General features: G+C 32.8%; 2 protein-coding genes, 2 long non-coding RNA genes and 1 pseudogene across 4 annotated transcripts; 3 read left to right on the forward strand and 2 right to left on the reverse strand.

Annotated features, from left to right (window-relative positions):
* Positions 1-2983: 2983 nt before the first annotated feature.
* On the forward strand, positions 2984-6777 carry LOC125058086. Its single transcript, XM_047662124.1, has 5 exons — positions 2984-3337; positions 3919-4048; positions 5298-5402; positions 5932-6031; positions 6569-6777. Exons 1-5 carry the CDS (start codon positions 3089-3091, stop codon positions 6633-6635), a joined length of 651 nt encoding a protein of 216 aa, XP_047518080.1. The 5' UTR covers positions 2984-3088; the 3' UTR covers positions 6636-6777.
* A 1381-nt stretch (positions 6778-8158) lies between these two features.
* Positions 8159-13913, reverse strand: LOC125057768 (annotated as a pseudogene).
* A 3294-nt stretch (positions 13914-17207) lies between these two features.
* Positions 17208-26451, forward strand: LOC125057770. The gene is made up of 4 exons (XM_047661639.1): positions 17208-17442; positions 17518-17635; positions 22432-22600; positions 26201-26451. Exons 1-4 carry the CDS (start codon positions 17387-17389, stop codon positions 26377-26379), a joined length of 522 nt encoding a protein of 173 aa, XP_047517595.1. The 5' UTR covers positions 17208-17386; the 3' UTR covers positions 26380-26451.
* LOC125057772 lies at positions 18535-20391 on the forward strand. Its single transcript, XR_007118262.1, has 3 exons — positions 18535-18931; positions 19087-19256; positions 20344-20391. It is a non-coding gene; the product is annotated as an uncharacterized LOC125057772 (long non-coding RNA).
* Positions 21172-21761, reverse strand: LOC125057771. Its single transcript, XR_007118261.1, has 3 exons — positions 21721-21761; positions 21374-21619; positions 21172-21217 (listed from the first exon to the last, which is right to left on the reverse strand). It is a non-coding gene; the product is annotated as an uncharacterized LOC125057771 (long non-coding RNA).
* Positions 26452-26504: the final 53 nt, after the last annotated feature.

Here is a 26504-nt window from a genome sequence, read left to right on the forward strand (position 1 = left end):
CTTTGGGACGCCCTGTATTATATTTTTATTTTTGTTAAAAATATGTTTCCTTTACCTCTCTCTGCTGGTACGATAAGGATGTAAATATACTTTACAGCCTTATGGTAGTATACTCAGATATGTACAGTTATTATTGACCTTAAGGGACACCTCAAACGTCGTCTAAGTTTTTATCAGCTGTAAAGAATAATCTGGAGTAAAATGTACGGCATCTGGTTTTTTTTGTTTATTTGTATTTGTTACATATAAAATAACAATAATCTTTGAAAATATTACTCCCCATATTACTCTAGGAGCATTTGAAAAGTCATCTAAATTTCGGAAATTTCATATATTTTTTATCATAATATTTTTATTTGTTACCATTTATAATGAACGGCTATAATGTACAACGGTAATATTTAGTAACATTATGTAAAAAAACAAGTTGCCGTACATTATTCTCTGATCTTACAGCAGTAAGAACTTGGTAAATCCTGAAATTTCGATAAATATTTAATTACACAAATATTAACTATAATATTTGGACGGCATAATTATAAAACATTATTGTCCGTGTTAAATAATATTTTGAACATGTTGCCGTACATTTTACAATGACCTTAGGGTATATGGGTGTAGGGGTAGGGTTCCGACCCTTGGCTTTCGACCGCTCCGCTGGTTTACGGGTAAAGTATCTGTATATGTGTCCAAAAGGAATCACACAAATGCCGTACAGTAATAAATGACCTATATTGCTTCTGCAACTGTCGTCGAATTAAAAATTTGCACCGACTTCCGGCACCATCACTTTTGTACGGCACTAGGTTTTTCGACATTTATTTTGAATCATCTATACACTTATAACAAAGCCGTACATTAATAATTAGTCGAAATTCCCCCATTGTACCTGAGAAAGTCCATTCACTCACGTACTCACATGTTCCGCTCAGAAATGACGGCATAGTGCTCAGAGCTATTTTCAGATATAGTAACAGCCTTCTAAGCGTAATTCACGTTGGGTCATTTCACAGGTATTTTTTGTTCATGGGCTTGTGGTCTATATGTTACAAACTCTTTTATCTAAAATGTATGACAATTTAAGTAAACATAAGTGTTACAAAATAAAATATTAAAAAGTATTATTAAAATAAATACAAGATAAAATAAGCATACAATAAAAATACCAGAAATTTTTGTTAAGCAGAAAAGAAATTATCAGCAAAACAGCAGATTATATTAGCAGTATAAGATAGGCACTTAACAATGCTTTCTTTAAAATTGATCAGCCCACTACCGAACATATCGAGCTCCGGATAAGGACTATTTAGTGTTTAATCCGATCGCGAAGTTATTAAGTTTATTTTATTATATTCACACCTCCGGAAAGCCTATTCAAAATTCTTCCGCTATTCTCTCAAATTCGTTACTATTTTCCTGACTTCTCTTTGAATATTTTTTGTTTCCATAACCATTTTTAAATCCTGGTTATGGGAGTTGCTAACAAAAGTTTTTCGTCTTTTATCGCTTCATATTTAACTAGATAGTTGCGGTGCATATTACAAGACTGGGGTCGCTGGCAAATGATAGATGGTGACTACTTTGGTATTTTGTATATGTCGCATGTTATTTGTTAACACGTTCACTGCGGCAAGTAAAATCATAATTCTTCATCAGGTGCGGCGGCGGGCCAAAATGCGCCCCCAATGATATTTCCGCCGGTGCGTGGCAGGTCTTTCTAGACCCAACAGCACTAGGATAGATTAAATTGCTATAACTTTGTGGAAACATAATGTATAATATTTTTTTTTATATTGTTAGAATGACCTTGAACCTAACTTCCTTAGGTTTGATTCGCCCCGGGATCTGACAAACAGGAAATGAGAAATAAAGCAGGAAAAGCGGCAGGCCGATATCGACCTGAACCGCACTAGAATATATTTTTAGTAGTGATGGGACAGAGAAATATCGAAAATAAAACAGAATTATCGTAAAGGAACTGAAAAATGTATTTATTTACTTATGTATGCTTGTCTTGGAAACAGAAATACTTTTTATTTTTCTTAGTGGAAAATATTTCGTCACTGCTGTCACTATCACTGTCAATAACTGCAAAGCGAATTACTCTATTTTCCATATTTTTTTATTTTTCTTGTATTGCTTGCCATCGTTGATAATATCGAACGCTATGTTAGATCAGTTAGATAGCACAACACTAACTGGTCGGGCGAGCGCTCTGTGCGGTATCGGGTCGCCAGCTGCCTGTTGGGAGGGCGGGCTGAAATAGGCCCACTGCCGCACTCAGCGGATGCAAAGCAGCGTCAGTGCGTGGTAGGTCGATAAAAGCCTGCCGTTATGTTTTAATGGGGAAAACCTACAATTTTAACCGCAAGATGAAATATATATTTGTCCCTGTCGAATTTTTACAAACACCTGAGATAATCGTTACGCACCAGCGAGAGGGACATAGATTTCTTCGTCCGCACCAGCGGAAATACCGCGGCAGGCTGATATCGGCCTGTTACGCAGTGAACGTGTTAATATATATAGTCAATTTATTTGCTCCTTTTAAATAATAAGAGATGTTGGCCGAAAGGCTTCAGTGAGCGACTCTCATCCCTGAGGTCGTAGGTTCGACCATCGGCTGTGCAACAATGGGCTTTCTTTCTATGTGCATATTTAACATTCGCTCGAACGGTGAAAGAAAGCATCGTCAGGAAACCGGCTTACCTTCGACCCAAAAAGTCGTCGGCAAGTGTCAGGTACAGGAAGCTGATCACCTGCTTGCCTCTTTGATAAATGATCATAAAACAGATACGTAAATGAGAAAGACCTATGAAGGTTGTAGCGCCACTAATTTGTTTTTTTATAGTCAATTTGACATATTTTTTGGGGTGAAATCCAGGTCCATTGATTTTTTATCTTCTTTGTAAATTAAGTAGAAATTTCTAATAATGAATATTTTTTCTTTATTTATTTTTAGTATAACCTTTTTCAGTGCGAGAATAAAATTCTTTGACTTTTTTTCTTCCGCCTTGACAGTATATTTTGAAAGCAACAATTCATAACCATTTTTGATTATTTTAAGATTATTAAAGTTCCTTAGAACATGAACCTCGATAATCAAGTGTCTCTTTGTGGAATCGTACCAGCGTGCTCTATACAGACATCGGTAACTCAGGCGTCGGGAGATCTTTTCTCTGATAGCAATTGCGGGGAACCCTTCCTGTCGCAACGGATTGTTCTAGATTTCACACCAGACGAAGCTTTGGATCAAGACCTTATTCAACGAAAGTGTGTCGCTTTTTGGGAGTTCGTTGAAAGAAATCCAGATCTGCAGAACTTGGGCACTTGTCCTGTAAATATGTTCTACTTATTTAAGTTTAATACTTTTAGTAATAAAATAAATTAGTGGCGCTACAACCTCTTTAGGTCTGGGCCTCAGATTTATGAATATGTTTCATGATCGTTTTTAAATCGAATAGGCAAGTAGGTGATCAGCCTCCAGTGCCTGAAACAGGCACACTTTTTGGGTCTAAGACATGTCGGTTTCCTCACGATGTTTTCCTTCACCGTTCGAGCAAATGTTAAACTAATTTAGGAAAACGAAACGGTAAAAAGTTCCTCATTATAACGATAGTGGCGTCTTTACCCGGCACGTGTAAATATAAGATATTCCGATTTTATTGCGATGTTTTCCTAGATCCTACGCAAGTGATTTTCAATCTCTGCCGGGAGTCCCACGCCTGGATACTAAGCTAACATTGCTCTCTTTGCATCCATATCGAGTTTCCACAATTCGTTAAGAGAGAGTATTAATAGACATACTAGACTAAATCTAATACAACGCATTCATTGATCGATTACAAGTTTTATTAATATGATATTGTTGTCGTATGTAAACATTTACACATATTTATTGATGTCTACGTTTATTAGGACTACAACGTTTTTGATAAAAATACAACCACGCCTAGTAGTAGTTACGCAATGAAAAAGGAGATTGCTATCGATAAAGAAGACAAAAAGAAGACAGCGGTCTCTATGCTTGAATTGGTCGAGAACAAAGGTAGAATTATGTTTCAATTAATTTTAAATTCACTAGTTTGTTAAGTCAATAATTGATGAAGTCTAGAGTTAAATTAAAAATTAATGTAGTTCCGAGTCTAACGATTTTATCAGATCAATTCAAGTGGGAAAACAAGGTTTAAGAGTATAATTTTATTAATTCAAAGTAAGATTGCATAAATATTTAATCGAGTTATACATCAACTCAAACCCAACTTCATTGAAGTGACTTTGTAAACTTAAGTATAAAGCCCCCTGAACTATAAAAGTCACATTATTAAGGTATTAAGTTTACCCACGTACTACACAAATAAAACGAACAAATACGTGATTTGAGCGACACTGTCGGTGACCAAGATTGATAAAAATCACTAGAAATGTTGAATTATGTCAATCAAGTGATAAATTTCCATTTATATCCATTAAAATTCGTATTTATTATCAAACTGTAATTACGTGTTATTTATTAATAAGTAATCTTACAGCTACACTTATCCATATTATAAAAGAAACCACTTAGATAATATACAAAGCCAAAACAGATTACATTGATAAACAAAATATACGAAACTGAAAACAATTTTTTTATCTATTAATGTGAATTAAATAAACTAAAATTAACCACTAAACCAAAAAAAACTAAGTTGTCACTACTGCTATGCTATGCTTAATCAAATCAGTCTTCCCGCATCCCAAAATATTTCCACCGTCTTTGGTAATACATCTCTTAAATAAGGAAAACTTATTTAAATTACATCACGACAAGTTGAGTAACAGATCAGTGCTGTACATTTTCATAGCTGTTCCGCTTTTCCGCTGAATTTATTTTGAAAACCATTAACGAAGAGCTTCTTAACTTAATTATTAGTTTTTAATCCGCCCAGAAATATTAATTTATCTATAGTAGTTTTAGTAATAATTATTCTTAATTTTTTTAATTTTCATTATGCTTTTCACACAAATCTTCCAAGACTTCTTTACTAACACTGTTATTTTTTTTCTACTATTATTATTATCGTCGTGGTCTCTGGCAGAATGACAACCACAACACACGCATTACACACTTAAAATGTACATTATTCCTTTGTTCATGTTCCAATTTTTCTATTATTATTAAAATTATTATTTTGTGTCTTTCTGTGTGTGTGTTTCGTTAGTAATAAATGTTATGTTTATGTAAATATTCAAAAAAAATCGGATATTTAAATGAAATGTAGTGTAATAAGAAATTACCTCAGTTGAATGTACAGGGCTCATTGACCGCGCATTTGAAGGCAAGCTCCCGCAGTCCTATTGTTCGTTCGGCGAAGACCTTTATTCCGCAAATGACTCGATTGCCATTACTCAAGCGAAAGGTGAGTTACTTCAATTAACAACTAATGGTACAAGTATTGTATAAAAATAAGTGATTGCAATCATAAAATTTTCATATTGATAATTTATTATATTATTGAGAAATAGCCCTTGCGAGAGGATTTAAGAAATCCGTATATTATGTATTTTTTTGAAAACATAATGATTTTATAGGCTTCACATATTCCTTTACTACTTTGATGATTGAAACGTTTTGCAATTTTCAGTGGTAAACAATGACATTGAAAAAAAAAGCTTTACGTAATGTAATTTCCATTGAGTTACCACGTGAATAAATATAGTGTAGTTTTTGTAACCGCTGTCTCAAGTACCAAGGTCCTTCGTAGCACGTCTCACGTAGCGAACACATCCGGTCCTACGGGCACGACGGCGAAAACACTTGTGCCACAAAACGTAGGAATTTAAGCGAGCGAAGCAAAGCGAGTAAAATATACCAGCAATGAAAAAAGTTCAACAATCTTATATTTTTTAAGACGTTATTAATTAGATTTTTTTACATCTGATCTCTAGGTCTCGAAGGTGACGGAAAGCAGAATAAGAAATACCCATCTCGAGGCGCGCTTAAGAAATTGTGCTTGAAGCTTGATGATTGGAATGCAGCACATCCAAGGTGTGGTGTCGACTTATAAATATTTACTAAGTATAGTAATGAATATAGAGTGTTGAGTATATAATTAAAATACTTACTGCTATTAGTATTAGTTAGGTGATACGGGTAAAACTTTGTGCGCATGAAACAGCTTCAATTGATATAGCTGCTACTCGTATAGTTGATATTGCCTGATATTGCTAGCGTGCTTTAGTTCATAAGAATGAATTCCATAGCGCAAAATCACCTGAATCATGAGCATACTCCACATACACACAGCCGAATTATTTATTCGTTAGTTAAATGTATTGAATAACTTTTATTAATTTGTTCTTTTTGTAAGTGTTTGAACCTTTGTGTAAATATTATGTAGTCCATATTTGGCTATATTTTTAATGTAATTTTGTTTTTATATATTTTTTTTGTTAGCTGTAGGATTACGAAATAAATAAATATATAAATGTGGCAGAATTAGACCCGCTGTAATACTCGTTATAGTTGTAATCACTTTCTGATTAATCTAGCATTTTATTAATAATTTAAAGTGAATTTCTGCAGATATATAAAGCCACCAGGACATTCACAAACGCTACTCACAAGCAAAAGACGTAAAAATGCTGCTTAATAAAATATTTAAATATGTCTGTTTTCAAGTATTATACTTAACTTTAATTCTTAAATGTTTTTAGATACCATTATAAAATATAATGTACTAAGTTGTATTTTAGATGTACTTTTCTTTCTAAAATAAATAAGTTGGATCAAAATGCGTTTTTTTTAGGATTAAATATTTTTTAATTGAACCAAAAATAGTTAATTAAAAAATCTGAAAGTTACATATGAATTGTTTATCATCTACCTCTTTTGAAAAGCACGCGTTTATTAGATACTTCTCTTATGAAAACTGTTTTTTATACCTTACACACGTATACACACATATTAAAAGACCGACAACGCACACGCGAGCCCTCTGACATTGAGAGTGTCGATAGGCGGCGGTTACACTTATAATTTGGAAAGCCTAATGCCCGTTTGCCGTGTTGCCATAAAAAAATAAAGGATGTTGAGCATAGGTTACTTGGGGAGAATAATATAGTATAGAATTGTAAAAACTGGTCCTTGTTTGTGAACAGTTTGTAATAAAAACATTTGCAAAATTGCACACCAGAAACAACAAACCAAAACCTCTGTAGTTTAGAAACTAGGGAAAAGTTGGTGTACCAGATGTTACCATAACTTTGTATTATATTAATATTATCGAGGTCATAGCTTTAACTATATGCAATAAGTGACAAATTCAATTTTCATTCACCATTTTTACCAACGAAAAACTGATCTAGTTGTTAACACTTTCAACACTGGCTAAGGCAAAATTATAAAAACTTCATAACGATTTATGTAAATGTGTGAAATTTTTTAATGTCGGTTCTAATGGTCTTCTGCTGGAGGTAATTGATAAGCTCTACCTAATATAGGTATAATCTGGTCTGATAGTGAATAAGTGGATACATTATTTTAATTATTTAAACTAAAGGTCTGTCATAAGCTTGTGGTGAATGGTCGGACTTAAATTCGTGTATGCGGTGATGTTAGTTATTTCGACTATGTGTTTGCGTGTTGTGCGTGCTCCTATTTCACCATGCCTCCTGCTGATAGAGGACACATCTTTGTTTTTAATTTATTTCATTATTATTAATTAACTATTGTGTGTCATGTGGAACATGGTGTAATGGTTGCAGCTTCTTACAAACATCGTGTAAAACAAAAAACTTGGCGATGAAAAGCGAGGCGGAGAGTTTATTGCTAGTTCTTCTCTTCCGTTATACGCCCTTGATTTGAGATGTTCATAAGTGTACATAATGCGAATGAACTGCTGAAAGTGACAATTTTGTCACTAGTGTGAACTGCTATGAAAAGCGAATGGCGCGGTGACAGGTTCGTCATGGGTTTGTTCGCCGGTTGGCGAAAATATGTGTAGTGGTTAAGGTGATCGTCATCCTCAAGTGAGGCCATGCATTTTGATCCCACTTGTACTTGTGAATACTCCTTCATCAAATCAAACACTGGTTTTTTTCTTTACTTTATTAATGCTCATAAACAACACACATGTTAAAACGAGGACAATCAAATGTGGTGAAAAAATTATGAAACTTGGTAAGTCATTAACTTCCTAGTCCGAGGTCCAAGTTACAAAACTATAACAGTAATTGACAGTCTAAAACGCTTGATATAAAAGATTAACGTTCGTGTTAGGTTCTCAGATAACGGTCGAATTTAGTTTTAGTCAGATGACACGGTGCATATTCTTATCGATAATTTATCCTAATTAATAAATAATTGATCTTCTTGTTCACACAGCAGGCTTTCAGGGTCCTTCTCACAGAGGAAGACATATCGGCTCTCACACAATAGATCATTATACATGCCATTCCTGTAGATAGCTCCGCAAAATTCTCCTGTGGAGCCATTATTGGGTTCTCCAGGTGAGAACTTGCTGTAACCGGCTTCCTCGAGTGTATCACCTAGAATGATAACACAGCATTACAAGTGTAAACGTAAAATCTTCTTCTTTTATTACAAAAGTTTTTATTATTAAAGAACTGAGTCGGACTGTGTCGATTAGAGCATGTGACTTAACGAGGTCACCTAGAAATTTTTCTTACTATTTGAGTATTTTTATATTCGCTCTTACGCTAAAAGAAAACATTGCGAGGAACCGGCATACCTTAAGCGGGCCATAGACGGACCGCATGTTGCAGTCAAGACCGACTGCAATATGCGGTCGCCGCACGGCGATCTGCAGTTTCCATACTCAATTCATATTCGCAATACACGGACCGCTCGAGCAGTTTCTGAGCAAACCGCATATTGCAGTCGGTCTTGACTGCAACATGCGGTCCGTCTATGGCCCGCTTTAGAGCCAAAAAGTCGATAGGCTTAAAAGGCTGATTAACTACTTGCTTATTAAGAAAAAAAAACAAATTTATAAATCTGAGGCCAAGAGCAAAGGTGTCACCTTTTTAAAGGCAGATCAATTGTTCTGACCAATTCGTATAAACAAAGCCGTATACTAGATAATCATAATTATATTAATTCTTTATTTTCTCCCATATAACATTTGTAACAAGCAGTACGATTACATTTAAGAAGGTATTGGGAGGCTGGTTTCCAAGCTAGGTATGTGATATGGATAACCAGGCTTCCATTCCACAGAAAAGTAAAACTGAGTCATAACAAAAAAGTACATAAAAGTAGGCAAACAAAATGTAAAGTTTCTAAAAAAAAAACAAATCAAAACAGTCAACTAGATTACTACAGAAATAAAGTTGTATGTGTGTGTGTGTATGTGAGTGAGTATTTGGAAAGGTATGTGAGGGTTTATATCAGGCACACGCTTGAGACCGTGATATGTGGAAATTATTTTTAGCAGATTTTCCGTTTGGTTATAGTTCCAAGTAAGGAAAAATTTAAAGACTTTATATATATATATATTGAGAAAAAGATGGGGTTGTACAAACGCTATATTTGCGACGTTTGTCCAATATAGCGGTATCGAAGCGGTATCAAATAGCAGCGAATGTTGGTTAAAAACAGTGTATCAGATAAACAGCTGTCGGGAAATGCCCGGAAATTTTAAAGAATTAATACCTACATGTATACGAGCATTTATTCTTATATTTTCAACATAAATAAAATACTGACTAGGTTTATCAATAAGAGGAATAATATATATTGTCTATAATATTTGTACACTTACTATTGATTGTGAGCCACTCGCCGTGCTCTCCCCAGTCGTGCACGCCGACGAAAGCTACGTCCTTCGGGAAGTTACCCACAATCTTATTATCCGGGTATTTAGCGAATATTTCCTTTGCCACCTGGAAAAATACGCAAATAAATAAATAATATATATATAAATCTGCCCTATATTTAAGAAATTGCAATATAATAATCGAAACAGTTCTATCATGAGTTGATCATATTTTTCGTCTATCGAGCAACCCACGCTTTTTCACAATAATACCAGTATTTTTTGTTCATTACCATTAAACATATTATACATTAAATTAGGAATAATTTTTCATTTTTTAGTTTGATGTGCTTTAAAAGGGTGTTTTTTTAGTTTTTTTTAACTATATTTATTTGGCATTTAGATCGTCCACATTCATGTATAGAAGTGCGGCTCTGTTAGAGATTCCAGTGATTAATAGGAATTTTTTTGGTTAGGTTTTTTATTTCCTGGTAGTGTCTTTTGGCTTTATTTAACAGTTAGTATATAAAGGACATACGCGTTTAGATATCAAGATTTTACAGCCATAAGGCCTACTTGTATTTATTTTATGTGTGTTTCGCTCTTTTATCAGGATCAATACTTTTATTATATTTAATTTTTTAATTTCTTTCTTTTAAATGTAAGCAATGCTAAAGCTACTTACAGCAAAAAAAAAATTATTTTATACAGACCTGGGCTTCAGTTTCACTGTTGAGAATAGCCAGGTATCCTCCTTCTGCAGCGCAGGCCATGTAGGCTCTGGACCAGGTGCGTGGAACCGTGTGGAACTTGTAGCAGCTCCCTGTACGGTTGTCCATTACATACTCTGAAATTAATTATAAAATACGTTAATTCATAGTAAATAAGTAGTAAATACAATATTTAAGTCATGTGGAATCAAGAACTCACTTTCGCTGACCCTCAACTTTATTTCATTTGGAAACAAAATTGTATAGTTGTTAATAGAACTGACTTTAAAAAAGGTGACTTATTAGACCTATACTTAGTCTTGCCGTAAATACGGAAAAAATAGCTTTTCACCTCCCAGTCGATTTGTCGCTGTGACCGAAATTGGTTATGAAATTTGTCCACGCCCAGCTGCCATTCGCCTTATGCACGCGTATTAATCTTAAGTCAATATGAACTAATAAGAGACGTCGACGCTGTGCGGACGTTGACACGACGACGACGCTCGGAAGACGCTATTGTGAGGGGTCTCTTACACCTAGGATTCTAGGCTAGGAATATAATAGGCTAGGAATGTAAGATCACAAAATCATATGATGCTACGTATGGTTTTAATAGTAAGTTTAATAACGTGAGTTAACCAAATTTAATCAAGCGTAAACCTATTGAATTTTTCACAAATATACATGTATCATACAGGCTACACGGCACACTTTAGGTATATTTGAGATTTATTGAAATATTCATATGACAGTTCTGAACATATAAAAAGTAAATAATCGTATCCTATTAATCTCAATTTGTTATAATTTCGACACAAGTGAACGTAGCGATAACATTTACGTCCCGATTGTTGGTATTGTTTTAATCCTACCCAACGTAAGTGTGAATGAATTTGCAAGGGTGTTAAATTGTCTACTCATTTTACCTCAATTTGTTGGTATGGAAAATTTTGTTTCTTAATTATATGTTTATATATTATATTTCTTAAATATATTTAAATTTTACTTGTACTTTTACGTTAATATGCATATTGGCACCGATATCGTTCAAATAGAAAAAAAAAAGCCATAACGTATAAAACACTGTATATTTTCCAACCAATTTCTGGTAAAACATTTTTGGTATATTGATAGTAGGTATATTTGGTTTGGTTTATTAAAATAAAAAAATTTAGGAAGTACATACCAGGATCTGTCGTACCGCAACAAGTGAATTGGAAATTTTCTTGTAGCAGAAATAGGGATATGTATCCTCGCAGTTGACATCAGCGAATTCCCCATTCTCTGTCATGAGAAGACAGCTCTCTGCGTCGTTATAGTTGTCAGGCTCACCATCCGCCCAAGTGTAAGAAATATGGGAGAGAGGTACTCCTGAAAGAAAGTATTTTATACTGACAAAACTTATGGAATGGAAAGTTTTTTTGTATAGGCATTATATGGCTACGAGGATTGGTCTTTATTAGTCGGTTTTTTTCTAAATTCCCAAACAATGTCGTAGACATGACTCACTATAAAGCAAAATATAATACTGCCGGTAATTTTTAAAAACACGTTAAGTTCTTGCTTGTAAGTTTATTTAGGTTGTCAAGAATTTAGTTTATAAAAATTACAACACTAATTATATTTAATTTTATCAGAATTCTGTGCTGATAAAGAAAAGTAATTAATTCGACTTAGATGTGATATTGTCAATGCTACTTTACCTATTCGCAATTTCAGATAACCGTTATTAAAATATCCTTGAAAATAATACAAAGTGATGGTGCGCCCCTCAACTCTGAGGTCGTTCGTTTAAACTGATACGGTCATTTCTTTTAACTTTGTTGTGGAATTAACTATTAAGTTTGTTACTGAAGAGCTGGGAACTCTGACACAGGTATTTTTTACTGAAAAGGGTTCCCAAATCTTACACATTGAAATGCATTGTTATAATGAATAAACACTCGGGATGACATATACTAACCGTCCACGGAGAAGAAGTCTCCTCTAGAGAATGTTGCATGGATGCCCAGAAATACCCCACACTTGCGCTTGAGAGAAACATCCATCATTGATAACATGGCGGTCTTCAGCTCATCATTTAGAGGTGATGCAATTTTCGCTCCTGAATTTTTATTTAAACTATACATCCTTATGGCATATTTATTGGAAGATCTAAATTTCAGAAATAAAATACATTCCTTTAGTTAGACACTTTACAACTAAATAAAAGTAATTGGTACAATTATTTAACATCCAAATTGTTCTCATCTCAAAACAATAACGAACATTTAAATGTCGACAAAGCTAAGACCAGGAAATCATAAATTTATGGAAACCAAATTTTGTGATTTTGTATATTATTGAAGTAGGGTTAAATATTGCTTTTAAAATATACCTTCAAGGTGACATCTTAGCCGAGCTTCCCTCCAATTCGCGGGAATCCTGTGCAGCTTTAGGTAGCCTCCAGCTTTGGGAAAACATTCGTAGTCGCATCGGAACCAATTCGCATCTACGATCATAGTACCGAAATTGTGTATAAATATTTTCATATAAAGTGTCTATTGGAAGATGATGAAAGCACAGTGTTTATTCCATTCATTTAAAAATAATTTACAACATGGTTAAGTATTACTGTGAAAAATATTACAAAAAATTAAAATTGGACCTACGTTTCTGGACTGACGTACTTCTATTTTTAAAATTAAAATTTCGTAAAGAGAATTTATGAAATATTTTATTTTATATTTTATGCAAAATAATTTATTGAAATCTCAAAAAAAAATTGTAAATTAAAATGCCACGTGTTTTTATTATCGAAGAAATAAATTTAAAAGTTAAATTTATAATTTGCATTAATTTTCGACACTTTTAATATTTTAATGACAATAAATTAAATTCATTAAATTCCTAACATATCTTCCTTTTCCCCCCTCTAAGTCTCGGAAATCTAAAGTTTTAGATTTGTATGAACAAGACTTAAAAATTGGTTTTCCATAGCAGTTTCACTTGCACTTTTTTTATCCAGTATGCTCTATCTATGAACAGTGTTGTTGACGATCATACTTTCGAAACCTGGCTGTGCTGTACGCCCTCGTACGGTAGAGAAACCGATCCATTCTTTGGAACCAGAAACCTGAGGGCACGTGTCTGATCACCTACTCGTCTACTAGAAAAAACAAATGATAACGAAACAGATACAAAAAGCCTTGTTGTAGCTTCACTGGATTTTTTAAGCCATATAAAGGATACTTGAAGCAAGAGTTATATGATCAATGTTTTATGTTAGACACACTTTTGAGTTAATATTAAATAAAATAAAAACTTACCGATCGATGCGATAACTGCCAGCAAAACCGTGAGCACTATGCAACGATACATTATGTTATCCAACATAGCAGAGGTAAACTTATATTTATGTTCCTCTTATCTACTTTTACAACGTACGATGTATAGTTATCAATGTTGTCACATGTGTGCGAAAAAAAATTTATGAATCCCTATTAAATGCGCCAAAACTTGTAATACAAGGTCACTATTCGGTAGATTAATTTTTTTTCACAGTGGGGTCCGAAGTAAACAAAAAGTTATGATTTGAAAAAAATTATATCGTTTAACTTAATATTATCTTCAATACACTCAATAAACAACTATAAATAGTATGTCTCACGCAAGAACTCATTAGTACCAATCTAGTGGATATTATGAAAAAGATACAGGTGTTGATTTTTTCAAATTTTAATAAGAATTAGTAAAAAAAAGTCAATTTTCTTATAAAGTCGCATAATAAATTATAACTCTGCAGGGGTTGAGCTTAGAGACCTCCCGTAGAACAATTTTTTGCAGCTGATGACTTCATCTATCCCCAATTTGCGTTTGATCCACAACTTTTTGACCATCCTGTATATATTCGAAATGCAATCTCTATAAAAAAATGGTGAAAACATAGCCAAGAAACAATTAAAAAATATGGGGAGACCTTAAAGCGAGTGTTACTTTGTCGAAAATGCTTATGTAAAAAATCTGTGTCCCTACAACCTTTTTTTTTAGGTCTGGGCTTCAAGTTTATGTATCTGTTTCATGATCATTTGTCAATCGTATCATTTGTAATAGGCAAATGGGTTATCAGCCTCCTGTACCTGACACATGCCGTCGACTGGGTCTAAGGCAAGTCGGTTTCCTCACGATGTTTTCCTTCACCGTTCGAGCGAATATTAAATGCGCACATAGGCAGAAAGTCTATTCGTGCACAGCTGGGGATCGAACCTAAGACCTCAGGAATGAGAATCACACGCTGTAGCCACTAGGCCATGAAATTTGGACTCTTAAAATAGCTTTAGGTAATAAGACAAAGACAATTCCTTAGAGCGAAGTAAATCATTTATGCGATAAGACGTTCCAAAACAAACCAACTTTTCACAATCTACAGACACTTCAATTGATATCAAAGTCGAACGATAACATTGTTTTTGTAGTTTAAAAATATAATCGATTAATAAAAACATTCCTCATTAAATGAAAACATCAAATTGTGTCTCAAAATGATTTATAAGTATATATAAAAACTTAAATACACTAAAAAAATAAAAAATACAGCCCTGCGATTCTGTAACTCACTTTTCACTCACACAGCGGTTTTCGCATCGGCGGTCGCTCTCAAATCAGTCGTGAAGCAGTCTGCTGATTAACAATAAACTACAAGCTCCCACCTTTTCAGAATGCCAAATCATAAAATGACTGCTTCACGACTGATTTGAGAGCGACCACCGATGCGAAAACCGCTGTGTGAGTTCGAAAAGTGAGTTACAGAATCGCAGGGCTGTATTTTTTATTTTTACAATTCTTTTATTACAATTCCTTCATAACTAGGTTTTTGATTATCCTGAAAAGTAAAACTTAAAATTATTATAGGTATTGGTAAAGCTTAAAATGTCATGGATTTTATATGAAAAACATATTTCATTATATTACACAATAGAATAGATTTATGCTAAACAAAATTGCTTGAAAGTTCACATAGAAGATGTGTTGTACCAAAGACAATAACGTAGAGACACGATTTATAATGCGAAATAATTTATGGATCTTTATAGAGCGCATTCGCCTCAATAACATAAATAATCTTTGCGCATATTTCAGATTGACTCAAAGCATTTAAAATGTATTTGAATTTTAACACATAAATGTGGTTTGGAACGAGACTCATAACGACCCCTAGTCGTGGGTTCAAAACCCAGCTGTGTGTCAAGGATGTTTCTAGTCACACCAGTCATACAATGAAGTAGCTATGAGAAAACCACTACATCTAAAACACAATCCAATCTTGTCTCAGGCATAAAAGGCTAATGTCCTACTTCCCTTAAAGTATAATAACAAAACAGACCATTTTTGGCCAAAACCAAGAGTAATTAACATATAAAGAACCTTATAGATTTTGTTCAGGTGAGCAACATTTAAGGTGCAGGAAATTAGTAAGCGCAATTTTCATTAGGCTCTAAAACTATTACTGTAACCAATATAAAAACAGCTTAGCGGTTTTAAATTAATCCACAAACGAATAATAAAATTGATGAATTTAAGTTAAAAAAAACATTTAATCTTGATGAAATTGAAATCCTATTTGATTTGAATTCGATTCATTTGATACGAATATCCATAGGATACGTTTAATTGTATAAATTTCGTGATAAACCACAACAAATAAAATACTTAAACTAATTTGATCCATTTCAACATGTTCAATGATTCGGTTTAGGCTCGTATGCAAAATTAACATTCAACAATTTAATGTTCATTCTGTTAGCGCGGTTTTTATCAACGAATAAATTAATGTTAATATGTTATTTGTTTCGTATTGTGTCTAATCTAATACTAATTCAAATCAATAGTTCAGCGGGACTTTAAAACTTAATATATTTCGATAAAGAAATAACTATAAGGTATTATCTATAATTTTTTACTGACTGGTGGTTCCAAAAAATTTCCCAAATCTGATGATTGATCTACGAGGTTCCAGAACTTCTGAAGTTTCTCTAAATCTCTCTCTCTCTTTCTCTGAATATTAATTTAATTTAATAGGAGAATTTAGTGCAGGTTAGTTTACTATTACAATTTACAATATAATATTATTTGGATAAAATAAAACAACTTGGCTTATATATATACAAATTAATAAAAAAGGATGCCAGGAGGATTTCAGGATTATCCTTACTAAACCTTTTAAACGCTTCTTGTCATAGCGCATTGTCCTTATTTGTGGGCATTTACAAAGGCTACAACAGGCAGCTCAAATAACGCTTTATAAATAAAATTTAAATGAATAATCAAACAAAACTTACCCCTAACAGTGTTACGCAAATTCCAAAATTTATGTTAATTTAAACAAAAAAAGTGAAATGTTATCATAGCACAATCAGCAATCATCGCCTTTTATCAAATACCCACAACATATTATAAATTGTTACTATAAATACAACTTAATTTTAAATATAAGTTATCAATCCCGCTTGTATCGTATTTCAGTGGGTAGCTCATGTCTGAGCTTCGTGGTCATCAAGGAAACATCTGGAGCGGTCAATTTGGAAACTTACACGACAGACGAGAATATCTTGGATTCCTTGTACTCTGTAGGTATTGAATAATGTTTATGTCATTGACATAGACAATTATTCAAATCTTGAGTATGTATCAAAGATATTAAGAACTATATAGAATAATATAAAAGAGTTTTCTTTTCATCTATTCTACACCTGGTTGCAAATTTACGATTTTATTTTGCGTTCATATGTGTTTGATTTATAACCTCGTTCTTTCATTCTTTGACAATTCCCTTTTGGCATATCCCATGACATAATATAAATAGAAATAATCCATAACAATCCAAAACACCGACCATAAACCCAATTAAACGTAAATTGTATTAAAACATAAACTAGAATGCTTAAATTACCGGAAATAAAACTCGACCCAAAAAAGACCAGCCATCTTTGCAAGTATGTATTGAAATATTTATAATTAGTAATTTGTATTCAATTCTATGAATGCTTATAGAACATAGTTAATATCAGATGCCGACCGATTTGCAAGAGTCGCAGAAGAGAGTGGAAAGGTGATGTTCAGAACACCTCAGCTGAGTTACTGCTGGAGAGGAAACCTAAACCGGAGTGTTTCCGCCGATGGCCGACAGTAAGTAGCATAACAAAAGACAAAAATGACGCCATATCACTGTGTATTTGTTTACAAATCATTCATGTATGTTCCAAGGCCGTAACTTTATCACAGCTAAATTAATGATGCACATCTAAAGTAATTAAACAGCTAACGACATCTATTTACGTCTCTTTATTTCGTAAGTTTAGTTAAGGATCTACAAAAATTCAATAAAAAATAGGCTTAAGTTAAAATTATGGTACAAAAATCATAAATTTTATGAATTGGAGCGTTCAGACACGACTTTGATTCATTCAGACTTCGTGTTTTGACGCACGGAGCTGATGTTTTATGCTTTTGAATAAACACAATGACTTCATTATTTTAATGTATGCATTATTCTGTACCCAATAAATACTGTGTAATTATTTAATATCTATTTTACTCACAAATGAATTCAATTGAAGCTTTCAAATAAGCTTAATTCATTACGAAGTACAAACAAACTATATCATTAAGAAGTGCAAGTTATGCGAACATTGTCTAAGGCAGCCGAGCTGAGAATTAATTGTATCACTAAGTTAGCGCTAACTTGAAACTAGATTGCGACAGTACTAAAATAGAATAATTAAGAAACTTACAGGCAGCGCAACCGTTTCTTTGCGGAGCCTTTAAAAATGTCTATTCTCCACAAATATGATTTATAACTTACGCATAAAAACTATGCATTGATGTTTAAATTTCTTTCGGTATTCGGTAACGGTATGTTCTTTCGTTACGTTTTTATTATAATAACTACATGATTATAAGTTTAGATATTTAAGTAGTATAGTTTAGTGCCTATGGTGCGGTCATTATCCTCAAGTGAGACCATGTATTTTGATCCCACTGCACTTGTGAATATTCCACATAATACATCCTTATATGCGCAATCAAACACTGCCCTGCGATTCTGTAACTCACTGTTATTCCGTGAGTCCACTACGCAGTAACAGCGCTCCCTTCGTCACTGACGTAATTTTTGGAATCTCATGGTATTCTGTTAAGAAATTTTACATTACGTCTTGATAAGTGGAGGGAGGTAACCTAGTGAGTTGTTGTCTATTAATATCGTGACAATTGACTCATTTTATTTTATAAAAAGAGTTAATTGTCAAAATTTTCATCATACATAAACAAAATATTTTTAATAAAACAAAATGGTTGACGACGAATGAAGAATATTAACAAAAAGATAAACTGAAAATATCTCAAAAATGATTTATCTGATGGAAAATAATAGAATAGCGAGGAAAATTATTAAAACCCATCTGGCAATGGGGCCGCTTAAAGGTAAGTAGTGAGTTTATTTATTAGTAAATCGTAAGTTACGTATTTTGTTTATGACTTCCAATTAAGAGTTTATACTTCGTATTTACCCGACAACTGACCAGCCGTGGTGTACCTATATGAGCGAAAGCAACTTAAAAATTTTAATTATTTTTCAGCACGAAACAAGTTATACCTAACATGTGGATATATTGTAAAAAATTTAAGAATATTATCTTAACAAAAAGATTATTATGTCTCGCTAAAAGTGATTCTCTCAGCAAATGGTCTAAGGATTCAAATTAAACAGGATGGATAGGTATCTTCAATTTTCAAAATATTACTAAAGGTGAATACCAATGTTTTCATATAATATTTTGTTGAATAATAAAGAAGAAAAATTAGTGTTTATATATTTATTCATTTGTGTAAGTGCAAGTGTTGGTACTTTTTAGATGCCACGAAACTACTATTCCACCCTTTTTAAGTGATTCAGAGGTCAAACACACAACAACAATATTACCTATGTTTTTACTAACACTCTTAAACACTGAATTCTATTAAAACTATTTTAGAAATATAATAACTATCATAGTAAATAAATAGGAATAAGCAGTGTCTAGAAAAATAGCTAACAAAGTTTGTTTGTTTGATGGCAAATTTGAAGTCAAATGTAATAGGTTAAATCGAAGCGACATTGTAAAGAATAATTAAATTGTTGGTTAAAAATGTCAAATATAAAAGATATTTTTAGGTTTTCTAACTTCAAATTCCATTCATGAAATATAAGAAGTATTAATTTTAATTGATCAAGTTGAATTTAATTTAATTGTTCAGATTTCAGAACACAAGTATAAAATATAATCATGTTAGGTATGTTGGATCAAATATATAAGCTTTCAGTTGCTCAAATTCATACCATTTCAAGTGATCAATGTTAATTTTAAATGTTGGAAATGACATTGCCATAACTTATTTAATAAACATAGAAGCAATCAAAAGATAGTTATTGCTGCTGACTACACTTTAGCACTAAACATAGCCTTTATGGGTTCTGGATTTGTTTCATTAATAAATAATTGTTTTTAAAGTACATACTTGGATTTGCATTTTTGAGTCTAAATATAGGTGTGCTCAAGATTTTTTTATTCATAGTACTGAATCAAATACTGTGTGCGAAATTACTAAGCCTTGTTACCATAAAACTTTTAATAATATTTGGCTTAGTTATAATATTATCAAACATGTTTTTAAGATACTTTACTTAGAAATACAAAGATATCCCATATATAAGTTTTTGTGTGTTTTATGCAAGTTTTTTTATTATTTTCCTTAACTTTACAATAATTCAATTGCTACGCAATATTATTGTGTCAGTACAGTGACCTACCACATCTCCCTATTTACAATTTTAACAGATAACCATTGTATTACAGCCATCAGCGGTAGTTGTCAAGAATGAGGAAGAAAATGACCAATTATTGAAATGTTAAGAAGAGATATTAAACCGAGACCACTAATCTATTTTGAATGCAGTTTGGACAACTATGATTTTTATATGAAAAATTGTATTACCGTGTTTAAGATAATTGTGTACTTCATAATAATTTTTTTGTATCTAATAATATTGTTATATTAATAAAATGATTAATTAAATCTACCACTTATTTAATGACTGCCTATAGAAAACGTAGTAACCGAGTTAAATACATAGCTAAGCCGAAATGAAAAATATATAATCCATGTTACTTTATAGGTTAATAAAAGAACAATATAATAACTTACACATTTAATTTAATGATTATAGTAAACTTTTAACACACTACAAAATAACTTTCAGTAAAACAAACTTAAGTTTAATAAAACTAATTCAAACCCAGCCTCACATAGAGCTAATCAATAACATCTACTTTATTTTGTAGACAAATATATTTATTTTAATATATTTCCTAATTAGTTTGTAAAAAGTAATAGTTATGAACGATAAATTTAAAAAAGCTTAATAAGTACTTAAACCATCATGTATGTAATGATAGTATTTCATACTTGTGTAAAGCAGAATAATGTTTTTATCCAAAACCTTAATGTTATATCAATATATTTTATAAAAATATAGGAACCGAAATTGTACTGTGTTATCATTTATTATAAATTGAAGGATAAGTAGTCGAAATTCAATAATTTGAAAATGTCTGCACTATTGCGTCTTTTTATATCCAGGGGCCTTGTTGTATGATACAAATGTAATATTCTTCTTCTTCAAAGGCAGAATGTATTTTTCTATCAGGAATTTTGAACATTTGGGGATCTCTGAAATTATTAGATTTATAATTTTAGTATAGTAGAAAAATACAAATATATTACAAAATTTACCTATCTTAACATATTTATCGTTTTCTGTTCGACTTATCTCTGCTGGAGACAAGATTTTTATATTTCTAATGCTAAAATAATCAAAATGTTTACCTTAGATCATCTATTTACTAGACTCTTCGTTCATCTCAGCAGCATATGTTCTAGGTTTCGTCAACATCATATAATTTCTTGAGTATTGGAAAAGAGCGATAGTAACCAACGCCGAGAAATCAATTGGTCGTTTCGTGCCTACATTTTCTTCGCCATCTATAGATATTATATTAAGAATTTTTTAGTGGTTTACATCATTTATTTCTTGAAATAGAGGTTTAAACTTTTAAAGTGGAAACGGGCCTTCTGTAACAATAACAAAGTTCTATTTCACGAAGCTTAATGTTTATATATATAATTTTTTCGTAAAATAATGCTGTATTATAAATATTATTTTATAAACATACCCCAAGATACATATAGATTGTCCTATGTTAGAATATTTTCACATAAAACAAGTTTTAACTTCGCTAAAAATGGCTAACTCACTGGTAAATGACGATTTCAGCGAGGGAAGAGCAACTTTTAATTTGACGTACAAAATGTACATTTAAGTGAGATGAGATGTCAAATGGTATGTATCAGAATACCAAATACTAACAATTTTGGAGCGTAAGTGTAGCAGTGCCAAATTTTAGTTCCAAATGTGAACAATCTCATTTGAGCGGCGCTTTTGTCGCGGTTATTGTTTATCAGAATACCAAATTGTAACATGACACCGAAACGAACGATTTGACAGCAAAAATCAGCGCTGAGGGTGTGTGAAGCGAGTTACAGAATCGCAGGGCTGGTATTTTATTTTACATTATTTTTATCTTTTAAACAACACACATGTTAAAGCAAGGACAATCAAACACTTATGAAAAATTTAAGAAATATACATGTGAAAATTACATGAAAATTTACTAATCAGGCGATGCGCTAACCACATCCATACAACTTTCTCTCTTTCTCGGTGAAATAGCCAGCAATCATTGCGGTACACCAAGGGGACTTTTTGTATCGAAGAAGTCGCAAGGGTCTGCCAAGCTTCCGCGATATATTAAATAGTAAAAATATGACACCGAAGGCCGATCATCCGAACATAAAACATATACATCAGGATTAATTTGTTTCAGAAAGTATACCCAAATAGCCCGTGTCCATTATTCTCTACAAGTCGTCGTGTGACAGTCAAGGAGAGGGGATACATTCCCCCTCCCGAGGTGGTCAGGATATGCCAAGCGCCTATTGATGATACTGTTGATACCACCTACTTGAGACTCGCACAGCTTGCTAAAAATCTTGGTGAGTCATTAACTTAGTCCGAGGTACAAAAAAATTACAAGAATTGGCACTCTAAAAAGCATGATAAAGAATAACGTTCGAACTGGCTGACAAGAGATATATTATTTCTGCAAAAATTATTGGAGTTGTGGGTATCACAAATGGGTGAAAATTTCGTCTGGCTCACAATAAATGAAAATTGAGAAGTGTAATTAAAAATGTTAGAATACCGGACTTACAATAATAGGTAGATTGATGGCGTCTTGCCGGCCCGTTATTTTTGAAGTTATACTTCTTTAGGCGCGTTATGAAAAATTTATGAGAGTGAAATTTTACGATGTGCGCGCACCTGTGACACAAAATTGGGAGTGTGATTATAGCGTGCGCGGGCGAGATAGGAATAAGACAATCTACAAGTAAAAAGAAATAGAATATGCGTGAAGTTCGTATGCCAAGAATTTTGAATGACCATAATGACATTTGTCATTTACCTTTTAAACAAATAAAGGAGTTTTTATTATTTTTTCAAAGAAATTTAGCAATGCTTTTTCACAAAGACCTATTGTTACTTAGTTAAAAGGTTATGAAACATACGTAGTTATTAAATATTGAATGAATAATATAATAAAATAATAATAATTATTAATATTAATTAATAATTGAATAATATACTAAATATTAAATATTATTACATTATTAACGTTAAATATTTGTTATTATTTATTTAATATTTAAAAAAAATAAAGAAAGCCAAAGAAGTATAACTTCTTACGCGCGTACATAAGTACACGCACCCTTTTTTTTTTTTTAATAGGGGGTCCCCACAAGCCTACGGGACGTCCAAAAAAGGCAGTCTACGCAGCCCTTGGACACCCGTTTGAATGTGTGCGTTGCCACACTTTGGTCGGTCGTATCTCCCAGGCAAGACCCCCCCACTGGGAGTCGATTCCACAGTTTGATAGTTCGCAAATGAAAGTGTCTTAGCGGACTGTGGAAGACTTCCAGCCAAAAGGTGATGCTTATTAAATTTTGAATATCGGTTTATTCGTGTGGTACTTGTAACACAAAGCCAAAACTTTAGAATTGTCCTTGATCCACTTGTTTTATCAGGAATATCAAATGGTCTGGCATTTGTTTACGCCTTCTGTGTATTCTATAGTAGCCAATATCAGTAGTTTCTATTGAGATATAAGTTTGTCTTAAGTTTTCCAAGGCTTTCAATAACCGGGACTCAGCCTTCTAACTAAGAGTCACCTGCGGTAGTGCAAGTTAGCAACTTATAATTAACATAGAAAAGACGTTGAGAGACTGAGCAAAAACGACACAAGCTAATTGATATTTGAGTTGAAACGAGACCCTGACTTAATATTCCTCGAGAGTCGACCGACTGGGGATTTGTGGACAAGTTAGGAAAAAGTTAGCCTCGTAATTTTGAACGAATTCAAAGAACTCCCAAGGAGAGAGGAACCGACATTTAGTTCGGCCTATTTTTCAACCGTTGTGTGCCATTTTACCAGTAGTCATAAATAAAACCCTTAGCTTGCATAATTTTACATACCACAAATGTAAAAGGACTTTAAACCATTGGCTCGGTACACTACTATTACTATTTTTCCTTCATCCATCTTTTTCATGCTCACTTACACTTAGGTTTGTTTCGTCTTTCACATACACACAATTACACAGTCATCATCATATATTTATTAATTTTCAGTACCCTCGTTTTAAAGGCAACTGTGTTAGTTATTTTGTTATAACATTGTTAATTAAAAGAGAGCGAAACTTCCCTATCACAGATCTTTGAGTTTGGTCTTATTAGGGAGGCCTCAATCTGAATTGTACAATTGCTAAACAAATAAATAATTTTGAAGTATGTAATTGCGGGATTACTCATATATACAATTATGCAGTGTGTACCGCAAAATCGCAATGACTCCATGACACTATCATTACTCCGATTTCGGTATTCAACATTTAACATGATAAGATAATATATCGAGACACCAACTTAATTAATTTAAACAACTTTATGTTTATAATACATGTATTTATTTATTTTTATACTATTTATTTATTTCTTAAATGACGAATCACAAGTGTACATTGTGTTACCTATAGACCAGTCATTATAGACATTCGAAATCGAAAATTTTATAATAATTCCAAAAGTTTTCAAACTTCGGTCAAGTGAATGGTACATTGGGACGACAATAAATCTCATTTTGCAACCTTGTCCGCAGTCCGGAACATTGTTAAAATTGCAATTAAATTAATTTTTGCTGTATGGTCGTGGAAAAAATTCCAAAAGTTCTGCAAACTTGGGGAAGTCTTCGATATAATATTTCATATCACGTATAAAATTTGCAACCAACCTAAGTGTACGGAACATTTTTGTTATTTATTTTATTTTCGATATATCTGTCAAATTTGCAGAACTTTTGGAACGTTTTCCTTCAGTTTAATAAAGAAAAACATTAATTTTTAATAACAAAAAATGTTCCGTACACTTAAATTGGTTGCAAATTTGACACGTGATGTAAAATAATATATTTAACACCACTCCAACTTTGCAGAACTTTTGGAATTTTGGTCTCAAGAACTGAGCAAATTATCATTTATTGCATTTTTAACAATGTTCCGGACCGCAGAGCAGGTTGCAAAATTTTATAGTTTGTTTTAATACCACTCCCGACCTTACATCAAAATTTGAAAACTTTTGGAATTATAATGAATTAATTGTCTTGACTGACTGGACTACTACGTGAATAAATGATTTTTGAATTTTGAATTTTGATTCTTCTCAAAAAAATTATAAAAAGTTCTCTCCACACTAGTCTAACTTTCTCCAAACCGCAACCTGTGACTCATACAAGTATGCGTCGAACCAGTTATCTTGCATTACCTAAAATACGTACGAACTACGGCAAAAAATGTTTACCTACTGAAGGCGCACAGCTGTATTATACCCACAAATATAAAAAATATTACTTCTTTCAATTCATTCAAATCGAAGCTAAGTGAATATGTTAGACAAAATTACTTTTACTTCATATTTCTTTGGTTACTTTTACGTTTATTGCATGTACATTGTACGGATATATTTTATTGTGATTATTTTAAGAACGACAAACACAACTTATAGCCCGGTCATTTTAGACATAAAAATAGTGATCAAATAAAGAAAATTCCGACAAAGCCAAATCTTCGTAGAGACCTTAGGTTTACCACAAGGAATAAAGTGTCAAAAGTCCCCATCAGTCCCATGTGAGCTTAGGGACTTATTGGGGGCCCAAGGTCAAAATTTTAGGTTTTTTTGTTTTTTTCTCGAAAACGGTAAGTTTTATCGAAAAAGTACCTCCAAGCAAAATTGTAGATCTTAAAATTCTCTATAAAAATGGTCTCTATGATTTTTTCTCTAAGACTCACTATTTCCCAGATATTGCGCTTGTAAGAATCATGTTCTACATAGTATGCACACATTTCCACACCACCTGTGAGGTAGTGTACTCGGCACGTTTTTTTTTAACGTGGTATCCCCGGTAGGCCTATTCCACGAACCTTTCTGACGTTATTTACGAGAAAATAAAGTCTTTAAACCTAACATATAACGACTGAATGCAGGTGCATGGGACGCAGTAAAATCGTGCTGTGCATTCTGTGAGTGCAACAATTGCTGCCCCTGCTCGCCACACGGCTACTACTTGTCGGAGGAGTGCGATACCACACGATGGCACGATATGCGACAATTTGATAGCAGGGTTGAGCAAGACTGTCAGGATATGAAGATTATGTATCACTAAAAGGAAAATAACAATTGCCAATATTTAAAACGTTTTTCGATCAAAGGCTGTGTATGAGATTACAATTTTAAAATCTGTATAATATCTGTGATGAAGAGACACCTAAATGATAAGTAGTTTTTATT

The sequence above is a fragment of the Pieris napi genome, chromosome 17 (assembly GCF_905475465.1).
Source record: "Pieris napi chromosome 17, ilPieNapi1.2, whole genome shotgun sequence".
Classification (NCBI taxonomy): domain Eukaryota; kingdom Metazoa; phylum Arthropoda; class Insecta; order Lepidoptera; family Pieridae; genus Pieris; species Pieris napi.

What these genes read in the sequence shown, in the direction of transcription:
- LOC125058086 (XM_047662124.1), top strand. Translation starts at nt 3,089, where the DNA reads ATGAACCTCGATAATCAAGTGTCTCTTTGTGGAATCGTACCAGCGTGC. An exon ending in TGAATTGGTCGAGAACAAAG is followed by an intron (nt 4,049 to 5,297) that starts GTAGAATTATGT and finishes TTGAATGTACAG; the next exon opens with GGCTCATTGACCGCGCATTT. An exon ending in TGGAATGCAGCACATCCAAG is followed by an intron (nt 6,032 to 6,568) that starts GTGTGGTGTCGA and finishes GAATTTCTGCAG; the next exon opens with ATATATAAAGCCACCAGGAC.
- LOC125057770 (XM_047661639.1), top strand. Translation starts at nt 17,387, where the DNA reads ATGCTTAAATTACCGGAAATAAAACTCGACCCAAAAAAGACCAGCCAT. An exon ending in GTTTCCGCCGATGGCCGACA is followed by an intron (nt 17,636 to 22,431) that starts GTAAGTAGCATA and finishes AATTTGTTTCAG; the next exon opens with AAAGTATACCCAAATAGCCC. An exon ending in ACAGCTTGCTAAAAATCTTG is followed by an intron (nt 22,601 to 26,200) that starts GTGAGTCATTAA and finishes GACTGAATGCAG; the next exon opens with GTGCATGGGACGCAGTAAAA.